The 11990-nt window shown below is 32.5% G+C and overlaps 1 protein-coding gene across 1 annotated transcript; it reads right to left on the bottom strand.

The window, feature by feature from the left end:
* Nucleotides 1-3537: 3537 nt before the first annotated feature.
* On the bottom strand, nt 3538-4137 carry LOC131031551 (zinc finger CCCH domain-containing protein 14-like). Its single transcript, XM_057962687.2, has one exon. It carries the CDS (start codon nt 4135-4137, stop codon nt 3538-3540), a length of 600 nt encoding a protein of 199 aa, XP_057818670.2.
* Between the last annotated feature and the right edge of the window lie 7853 nt (nt 4138-11990).

Genomic DNA, 11990 nt, shown 5'->3' with positions numbered 1-11990 from the left:
TCCACTTAGTCTTTTCATAGCTTCAAAGAAAAAACAAAAAAAGAAATGATTGTAATATAACTTATTTGATAATGACTTATTTTTATGTGTTAGTGAATGTAATTATGTGCTAATTAATGGTTATGGATGATATGTGTTAATTAATATTGATGAATGTTGCGTGTTAATTAATGTTAATCAATGTTATGTGTTAATGAACATTATGTGATATTAATGAATGAATGCTATATTTTATTAATGGTAGAAAGAATGAATGAATGAATGTTATAAGATGTTAACGGGGAATTTAGAGTGATGTTAGGGGGGGGAGGGGCCAAATGAGCTTCCACCTTCATGTGGTTGGCCCTATTAAGTAGAGAATATTAAACTATTCTTGAAACCAAGCGAAGCTCAACAAGATAACACACTTTTCAATATTTCATTATATTGCACAGTTAATCTTATTGAATAATGTATATTGAATCTTAATTGCAGGGTCCAATAGAGCCAACACGAACAACAACACCACAAGTTGTTGGGTACAATGAACTCCCATATTGTCTTGTTTGTACACGAACAATATGAGTTGCTTCTAGTGTTGATATCCAAGGCAGGACTACAAAAGTTATGAATATGCCTCATCCTTGTAAGTTTTTTTATTACTTGTAAGTAATGAATATGCCTCATCCTTGTAAGTTTTTTTATTACTTATAAGTCATGAATATTGCTCTTTAGTTGATTAAAACCATTTCAGTGAATGCAAATCTTGATTATTATAAAGTGATATCTGCACTATCAATTCCAAATTGAAACCCTTTCAGTGCATGCATGTTGTTTGCCAAAATGCCATCTCAAAAGTATCAGCAAACAAATATTGGCATTCACAAAATCAAGAGAGACAAACTGAAAATTAGCAGTAGAGCATTCAAGTAAACTGTTTGTCAAGAAGCATAGTTGAAAAGGTGCAAAAGAAATTGGTTTCAAAACAAGGGTAGACTATTAAAAATTGGCAACTTGGCATCACTTCTCTTCTTACTTGTCCTCAACCCTCTTGCTCTGCACTCTCACTTTTTCACCTGGCACCTGCAACTCTCACTCTCAGATTCACAGTTGTCAACTTCTTGCTCTTTGTTTTTGTGAGTTGAAACAAAAATAGGAGGCAGTTTTATAAAGTTGGTGGGGTTTGGGTGGGGCCCATAGGCTGTGACGGTTTGACATTGGGCATGGAGTTTTAAAAAAAGTTCTATTTTTTTAAAATCACTTATGGGATGTTGGGATGGTCATGAGGCTCTTGGGAGTCCCTCAAACGTCTCAAGGATGTCCTAGAGATGTCTCAAAGATGATGGCATTGGATTGCACTGGGGCGGTAGGGGGACGTCCCATCCAAGTCCCTGTATTTTGAAGGTGTCCCCATTTCAAAAACAAACAGTTTTGGGGGAGGAAATGTCCTTGTGGAACACTGGCTCCAATACATACGTCTTGGTATGATTTTTTAAATAAGACACCAAAATTCATAAAATAATATCTTTAGAATCTATATTAATCAATAAAAGATGTTTCTAATTCAATGTATGTACCAAATCCTATTACCAACAATATACCAACCCTAGCCTACAAATTGGACTGGTTAATTTTCTCCAATCAAACAAATATGTAATCACTCCATAAACTAGGTACATTAAGCACACATCGAATTATAAAATAACTAACTGTGATACATCAATATGTGAAAGTTTAATGACCTAGATATTAGGACTGTAAAATACTATATCGTATCCTAATTCCTAAAATAACCATTTTTGTGTGATGTGTGAAGTACAATACACAACTAGGAATTATGTTGAGTCAAATGCAAAATCTGTACTAACCATGGAAGCTGAGGATAAATCATGAACAATGTATCTGAAGCAACACAGGAATGACTCAAGTGCAGATGAATGCTAGGAAATAAAGTAGAAAACTATGCAAAATTAGGTAAGAAACTAGGTGACAATAAACCATGAACAACTTGAAATAATCTATAATTAATGATCTATGTGATCTATCAACCCGTGAATATGAAACGTAATCTGCAAACACTAAACTTGTTTGTGAATATTTAGGGTGACATGATTAGCATCCTCCCCTTTGTACAAAATTATTGATTACATGAAATGGATTTTTTATGTCATTTTGCAATATACCGTGGTTGTATATGTTTATACGTAAAGTTATGAATCCAAAATTGTCAAATAGATGTTACATAGATAACAGTCTTTCCTTCTTGCTATCTATTACAAACAATGGAAAAGTTTCTGTTGCCCTTTAATTCTCGTATACATTACTTGAACCATGCCAAAATTTGATGTTGCAAGATCCAAGATGGATATTGAATAACATAGAGAAGCCATCATTTGAAGGAAACAAGAACCCAGTGAAGACATTAAGAGGGCATGAAGGCACAACCAAGGGCCATTGAGTAGAAGGCAAAGGAAAAATCTTGGAAACAAGAGGAGGAGCACTTGAAGAAGAAGGTAGGGAAAATAGCAATCCGACCAATAGAGAAGCTGAACCCTAAGGGAAAACTACCAGAGATAGCAAGAAACTCTCTAGCCAAAGCAGGGGAGACAAAACCAACAATCTCTTCTTAGGGAGGAGCTCTAGACCCCAAATTTAAAGAAATAAACAGAGCTAAAGTAAGTGAATTGGATAACAACAAGAATGTAAAGTGCACCCCTGATTTGCTAACCAAAATGCTCAAAATTAAATGAAAATCTTTAATGAATACACAAAACTATATACATATGTAGGAGCACCATGGTTGAGATGGTCCAACTCCCCAGTCTCACTCTACGACTAAGCTCATGCCATATCTAAATGAAAGACATCTCAAATACAACGTCGGTGGAAAGCTGCAAAATGCCATTTTCATACATAAGCAAGACATACACAATTGGGCACAATCACCAAGAGAACGGTAAAAAGTGTGTTTGAGATCATTGTCCTAATTGTGGTGTGGTCACGAAGAGACAAATTTACGGTGATCTCTTGAGTTCAAGATGGTTTAAAGAATTGTTCCAAAGGTTTTTGCTTTACCGTAGTACATAGATCCTTCTTATGTAAACTCCTTTTCTTGTAATTGGTAGATTCATGTTACTTATAAATATCAAAAACCAATTCACTTGATTTATCTTTTATTTAGACAACAATTAGATAGTGGCTTATAACATTTTTACATTGATGAAGGTATATAACATTTAATAAAGATTAAAATTTAGACACCTATAATATTAATGAAACCTTAGCCGAATCATGATTATGCTAATCAAAAACTTCAAATAAAACTTGTCTAAACCTTAACATAAATGCCAATTGTTTTATCTGGATCGTGATTATGCTAACTTAAAACCTTAAACAAAACTTGTCTTTAAACATTAACATAAAAGTTAATTATTTTATCTGGATCATAATTATGCTAACTAGAAATCTTAAACAAAACTTGTCTAAACCTTAATATAAATATCAATTGTTTTATCTAGATCATGATTATGCTAACTAGAAACCTTAAATAAAACTTGTCTAAACCTCATCATTTGGCTCATCTCCCAACTCTTTTCTTGACAACATTTCAATCCTTTCAATCAACTCTCTCACCATGTCTGCAGCCTTAGTGATACTCTCAAATGGACCTTCAAACTCAATATTCTTCAACCTTGGATCAGACTCGTGATCTTTTATATGCAACTTCACTCCTGTTAAATGACAAATCTTCTTTGTATTTGCACCACCTTTTCCAATTATGCCACTAGCTAGAGAAGCACTGAAACTGATTTCTGCCTTGGAAAGATCACCAAAGGAAGCTTTTGCACTATCCCTTCCGAGATCATTCTCTCCATGAGAAAAATGACATTTATCTCCAAACACACAACCTTCATCACTACCATAATTTTTGCAAAGGTGGGTCTTGTAGCCTTTCGCAGGTGTAAAGCCTTCTGATGTTTTTTTTGAATTACGTGCAGAGTTTTGCACTATTACAGGATTGTATTGCAGTTTAGGATCAACATGATGAAGGTAATGACAGTTCTCACCAAATGGGCATCCGGATGTACTGAAAAAATTCTTGCATAGTCTGCTCTTTTCAGAGATATTTGTCTTGGGATTCTTCTGAGCAGGCTCCATTGTTAAAGCTTTAATGGTATTCTTTCTCAGGGATGCACAGTGACGTTAAGAATATTGCAGTGACTGATTAAAAAATGCTAACACTTTTTTCAGCAGAAGTAATCTAATTGAACACTGATCAGATTTATAGCACTGATAACAATAAACAACAAACCCAATCTGGTTTAAACACTGATAAGATCTTATACTTTATTACAATTTCAAATGCATTGCTGTGAATTCTTGAACATACTGCTATGGTTTTATATGTTTTTTGGGTTTGTGTCCTCTTGCAATTTCAAACGTTGCGTCATTTGGTTTGATTTGCTTATTAGTTGATAATATATATTTAACTTGGTTGGAATGGTTAAAAAGAAATTAGGGAAGTTTTAAGAGTAAAAATGCAGTGAGGTGGCCATGTCGTCCATTGTTCATCTAAATGAAGGATATTCGTAAAGTTTCTCCTTTTTTATTTTCCTTTGACATGAGTATCCACGGACAATGTTTAAGTGTAAAGAAATCAAATGAATTTTAATTGTACTTATTAAAATTAGGTTTAATAAATATGATAAAAAAAAAATCAATTTAATTGATGTAATATAGAGTTGTGATAGATTATATAATGGAGTTTAGAAGTTTATAAATGTAAAAGAGTGAAATTGTTTAGTCGATTTAATGGCTAATAATTATTTTTCATTGTAATCATATGTTTTGGATCATAGTTCAACATTGCTTAATTTTGATTTATTGGAAATAAAATAATGAAATATTTAAAATGGGTTATTGCCAAACTTTGACTATGATTGAATTTGTGGACTAAAATATAATTCAAGAACAAGGAAGACAACATGTCAGAAATGCATTAGACACTATCCTAAATGAGGGTAGTTGTGAACTTTAGATGAAATTTAAAGGGTCGGTGCAATGACCTATCATGAAACTGGGGTTGATTTTTTTTACTACGAGTAAAAGCAATTGGAATATGTTGAGATATTGTGAAGCTATGATAAGGGCAAGAGTGCATATGGAAGTGAGTTAATTGGATAAGGATCCATTTATAAGCTTGGATGATCTCTCCTATGTTGTCCTTTTATACTTGACTTAGAGACAAAATTTGAATGCTTTGGTGTGTGAAATGATAAATATTAACTAATGCAAGGTGGTTCGATTAGGCTCGAGGAGAAATTTTGATTTTGAACAAGAGGGTCATATTTGTTTGTAGATTAGACCCTTGAATTATAATTGATAAATTGATAGCGTACAAATGTTTGAAGACTAAGGTTATGCTTCTAAGAGTCAATTAGGGAATATGGGTCAAAGGGAGTGTTAAATTAATCATAATCATGCAATAGGACTCACACAAAGTGGTGTAAAAATAAGGCTAAAACTGAAAGGTACACACTTTCACCCTTTCACCCTTTCACCCTTTCAATATGAAGATGCTTCTTTTTGCCCACATAATTTTTAGGGATTTTTAATTAAACTTTATTCATAATTATAATATTAAGATGGTAAGATCATAATAGTGATAGTGCGTTATTTTTCTTCTCTTTATATTGTAAGAGGAAAAGTGAATACCTTGCAACTTTCCCCTTCTTCACCTACTTTAACCTATTTGTTGCCATATGCAATGACTAGTGTGCAAGTGACATGTTTCCCTATTAAATCCAAGAATTAATTGGAGCCTTAATTGAATTAACTTTGCACATCCCAAGGTTTCAAATTTGATCTAGATATTTCTCATTCCCTTATTGGCATTAAATACATAATTTTTATATTTATCTACAAATTTATCACTCAAAAATTTAAATTTAGATTTAATTATGGGCTCAAGTCAACCCTTTTTTCAACTAGCCATTACATCTTGACTTGGGTATGGAATACTAAATTTTTATCTAGGGAGTTATAAACATGAAAAGCCCTAATTCATTTCGAGAACTAACTAATCATCGCTTAGTTGACTATTAGATTCTTATTTAGGGTAAATATATTATCAAAAATTCAACTAGCATAAGTATATATATCAATAGTGACAAATTAGGTATCTTGCATGGTTGCTTGACTCAAGTCTCCAATCTTGTTTAAATCATTAAATTGGTTCCAAAGGTTCAACTAAGAAGAAACTCCTAAAACAACATACTCCAAAGGTATCTTTAGATGTCACCAAGTTTAGATATCAATACACAAACATGTTCCAATAGGTCATAGGCACTAGGACTGAATCTTCTATTTAAAAAAGGTCAAATAACAAATTTGGGTCAATGATGCACTTATGGGAAACACTTTTTACAACAACAAAATTGAACTAGAATAGAGAACAAATAATATTGCAATACATCAAAGTATTATAGTCTTATATTTATTACAAATATCTAAATTGGATCACTATGTATAGTTTACAATAAAATATCTTCAAATCATAAACAAAATTCCTAGCTTTACCTCCCCTTTTTATTTATTTCAACAAAATATGTTTGGTGTAGTCTTGTTGTTTAAGCTCCTTTATCTAAGATATTTTATTCTTTATTTCTCTATTGCATTGATTATCTTGGATAATTTATAAAACAAATCATTTTTTATTTCTTTTCATTTGGTGAACACATTTTATTGATCCTTATTTCATTTTAGAGCTTCTTATTTAGTAAGTGTGTGCCAAAATTTCATTGCCCTCCTTCCTTTCCCTTAAGAAGTCATTCATTGAATACTACAATGGTCATGAGTCTAACTTAGAATGCTATGGTTGAAAATTAAAATGAGAATCCTCCTCTAAATTGGGAAAATGAATTTGATCATGATTTAATGTTGAACAAATTCATAGGCAAGGGATTGTTTTGACTACACATATGTTTTTTCTCGATATTGTAACACATTTGGCTAATGATGCTAATCCTACACACTTAGTTGATGTTCCACATAATTTTCTAATTAGTAAGTCATATGGATTAGATTTTATTAAATATATAGGTGAAATGATAAATTACTTAAGTCCTTTGAGTGGTTGTCTCCACACTCCCTCCCAAACTACTTCCTCCTTATTTTATTTCTCTTTAAATCATATGCCTTGTGTCACACCTCTTCCTACTTATTCCAATATAAGACCTCCACAATTACCACTTCTTATCTCTTTCTTATCACTTTATTCATGTTGTTTTCTTTGCTTCTTCACATGCTTATCCTAATAGCATCATTTATACCTCATATCAGTAGTGTTGTGGCTACCTCTCATCCCTCTACTATAGTCACCACCTTGTGTTCCTCCTACTAGTGTTAATACCACTTCATCCTCTTTCATTATATCACAAGCTAGCTATACCCACCCCTTATATCTCATATCCATTCTCCTAATGGACTAACTTCTAACCTTGAAACTCTTCTTCAAAGGTTAGATAAAATGAATACAAATGTGGTGTCTTACCTAATTGAAGTAATAAGGATGCATTTGTTGAAGTGCAACATAGTCCACTTAATTTTGGTATTTTAACTTATCCATTAAAGTTGTTTTTTTGGCTCTTAGAATTGATATGTAAAATGGTAAAGGAGATATTATGAAATGTTTGAGATCTTTTAATTTTTGCATTTTTATATTTTGTGTACGAGGATATAATTGGTGTCTTCTTTTGTGAGTCATTTGCATGTGAAAGTTTGATTGAAGACTACTATGTCAAATTTACTTTCTTGTCAACAAGGATCTAATGAATGCAAACATGGTTATGTCTTAAGATTATAATACCTGTGTGCCAAGAGCTAGTATCAAATAATTGATGATGAGCTTCAAATTATTTATTTTTCTACTTTAATTACTGCCTACTATTCAACAAAGTATGTATCTTAACAATTGTGCTTCATTTATGGATTTATGTGCACACATGAAGAAAGTTAATCACAAATGTATATTTAGATACCACCATGTTCTCATATCGAAGGTAAGTGAATTTCAACAATTCACAAATGCATGGGTTGAATCTATAGAAAAAGGTAAAATTTGTAGATAGAAGCAAAGCCACACATGTCTAGGAATCACTTCTATACTTACAAATTTGAACCAAAGCATAGAAAAAGTCATGTTGATGTTTATATAACCATAATAGTATTAGATATGATCATATAAAAATATATTAGATCATTAAGCACGATCTACACCATAACATCTCTAAATCATAAATAAACCTAAGTACTTGTACTTTCTTTATCAATTTTGAAATAATTGATTTCCAGTGTTACTGTCTCAAATCCTTTTTCTAGGTTAATATGTTCTTTATTTTCCTATTATATATATTATCTTGGATAATTTATAAAATAAATCTTGTTCATTTCTTTTCAAAATTACGATACTTCATATTATAGACAATTAATTTATTTTTTCTCTTCTTAAATTATGATTTACTCTTATTTATGTTATTATTAACTCAAAGCTTTCTATTCTTTTTTAATTGAAGTATCTTTCTTGCAATACTAGGGAATTGAAAATAGACTATGTTGAGATGTTTCAATGATATGAGTGCATGTATGACCATCATTTTTCCCTTCACAAACTAAGAATCACCCTATATAAGTGATAAAACCACATTGGCCCATCAATTAGGTTTGAGAAGTACCCAAGAGTTCACCCAAAGTGTAATTATCCTTGATAATTTGTAATGTAGTGGAAATGTGGTTCACTAGTCTAAACATGCAAACTAGGAATCAAACCTAATCCCACCAATTACATTAGACAATATCCAATAGGCCCAACTATAAAACCTTAAAAGAGAGTCAAACACAATGGTTTGATTGTTCTCTTATTGATTAATTTGATTGATTGGAAATGATCACGGGGGCTTCATTGTCTAGGCGGTATTATATCATGTGCATTCATATTGGGGGATTTAATATCCCAAAAATGAGGGTGCAATATATTTCCTATTGATGAAAATAGGGGGGTTTTTAATTCCGGCTATGAAAAATACAATATTTGGTGAAAATAGGGGGGCTTTTAATTCAGGCTGTGTATTGGGAGAGGGTGACAAAAAAGGAGTTTAGGGCAATATTTTTTGAAAATAGGGGGATTATTTAGTATTTCATGAATGCATGCACTATAACCCAGGTTCACTAAGTGAAGCCATCATGGAAATGATAAATACAAAGAACTAGGCTAAGAGGTGCAAAATTAACAATAAATAGCATAAACAAACAAATGCACAACTGATATTGAGAAAACAAACCCAAATATGGAAAGGAGATGTAGAGAGGAACCTATCACAAAAATATGATCTCAAAATGGCTGGATTATGGGGCTAGGAAATATAGTCTTGATAGGTGCCAAGGTTTAGAACAATGGTCGAACTAAAGCCAAGAGCCTCTAATCTTTAGTTTTGTTAAATTTTAGGTCAAACAACTAAACTATGACACTAGGCACCCTAGTGCTAGTAAACTATGGTACTAGGTGCCCTATTCTCGGTAGACTATGACTCTAGGCACCCTAGTCCTCTATTTTGCTGAATTTTGTCTCACTAGTCCTATCTCTATTCGCATTGTGCAATCTAGATCAATCGAATGCAAATATAAAAATCATAATTTATTAATGTGACAAATAGATGAAATGAGTGTGTAATGATTTAATGGAGATTTATTTTTCTTAAATGAGAACCCACACTAAATTTTTGTTCATGTAGCCCTCAAAAGCATAATAAGTTTTGCATGGATAGTTAAATACATTACCCTAAATTACTTATAATTTCATGATGATGACATGCATTTTTCCTATACTATCTTTAATTCCGTGGTGATTTTATATTTTCCCCCTAAAATGCCTATAATTATGTGGTGATTATTTACATTTTCCTTGTATTGACTATAATTACATTAATAATGCACCACCCTTTACCATAAATTGCTTACAATTTCATTAGTGATCACACTATCCTTTTCTCTAAATTGATGATAGTTGTGTAGATGATGCTATAGAATTCAAGAAAAAATAATGTAAAATATTTGGTGAACCATAATTTTAAAAAATAAAAATTTAAATGATAAGCCATTAGATCCATATTAAAAATTAATGTTTTTTAGCAATGGAGCTTAAATTGGTCTAGAAAATGTGATAATATAATATTGTTCTAACAAATTAAAGAAACTACTCTAAGGTGATCCAATACTACGTACATGAAAATAATGTTAAATTTGGTCAAAAACATAGGTTGCTAAATGTATTTTATTCAGCATATTCTAAACACCAAAATGTAAAAATTTGCCAATGGCTAAAAATCATCACTAATAAATTCTCATTGAGCTAGGTTAAAAGTGCGCCTACTCGAGATATTAGACCCCCATGTCATGTTTCCTTGCATTACTAGCCATAACTTGTGTACTTAAGTCAAAGTAGCTTTTTTTCTTTACTATGCCCACATGTAAATTGCATTGGTAAGATTTGCTACTAGCTCAATCAGCTTGGGTACACACATTCTTAATTTAAACCACCATTGAAGTGTTGGATAGAAAATCGTGATGGTTGAACTAAAACAAAATTGTGCCTAGGTGTAGGAGTACATTAATGCTACCATTTCCTTCAATATTGGGTGGAACTAATCATTGTTTGAGTCATTTTTTAAATTTGTAGACAACTATCCAATCTGCTAAGTTTTTGAAGCAGTCACCGATTAGGAGGGACCTCAAAGAGATAAATCCGAACCGGTCAACAAGAGTAAACACAACGGAAACACAAAAATATGATGGAGGCAATGCAGAATAGATTGAATTATTTCATGAAAATTGATTACAACCAACCGGTAACATCCAGGTTACAGAAACTAACTCACAGGCCTGCTAAAACATGCTCAAAGTACAAAATAGGTCACAACCAAGACCTTAAATCTTAAGATCTATCTTCTACGCTCAATATAACTACTTTATTCTTTGATTGTTACATTCTAATGATCAATTACAATTATATATACAATCCAAGGGGATCCGGTTGGCCCAAAAAGGGATCAAAACCTGAAGAACAAGACCTAACATGTACAACCAACAAGGTCAGCCTCTGCCAAGAGATTCCTCTAAAAAATCCAAAGGATGAAATGTAGATCACAGGAGAAGGTCGGCCACACGCCAAGGAACATAGGAATCAATGCCCAAGGCTCCACAAGCTTCGGAACGAGTTCTGGTAGATCACCACATGTCCAAGAAATTGGTAACAAGAAACTGTCAACCGGTAACAGGAAACTGTCAAGGAAACCGATAGTGATATCTTGCTGAAAAATGATCCAAATGCGATGCGGTTTGGAAATAAGAAAGATGATCAAGTCTTCAACTAGAATCCAACTCCATAGGATCCGGTGAGCCAAAATCAATACACACAGAAAGAAATGCTGAAACTGCAAAGAAAAAGCAAAACAAAAACAAAATATTTTTGGTTGATGCAAGATTGCCATGAATCAGGGATGCTCCTGCATCAGTTTTCTATCCCAATATCAATGGGCTTTGTGTGAAAGTTGATTCTTTCGCCTTGCTTTAGATCATTTTTATATCATATGTGTTATTGCAATGGGTAATGTTAAGGTTGTGGAGTGCTAACTTCCTTTCAAGCTGAATACTTCCCATCTTAAAATACCTTCATGTACATCTTCTTTAGTTGGCATTTGGAACTCCATTCCCAAACCATGTGAAGGGGAATCTTATAGGGAATGGTGGAAAGCCTCTATAAGAAAATGTGTTGAATTTGTATGGTCCTTTGGTAAGAAATGGGCATGGCAGTATAGGAGAAAGGATAAATCCCTTCAAGGAAAGTTGGAACTCAATAGAAAAGTATTAATGTCAGACCCAAGCAATTTAGAAATTCGAACTTCTATAGCTTCTTTAGAAGCTCAATTATGTAAATTATATATTTACAAGGGTCAAGG

This window comes from Cryptomeria japonica, chromosome 8, assembly GCF_030272615.1.
Source record: "Cryptomeria japonica chromosome 8, Sugi_1.0, whole genome shotgun sequence".
NCBI lineage: Eukaryota > Viridiplantae > Streptophyta > Pinopsida > Cupressales > Cupressaceae > Cryptomeria > Cryptomeria japonica.
The sequence above is the reverse complement of the archived record's forward strand: the minus strand, read 5'-3'. Positions and strand labels throughout refer to the sequence as shown.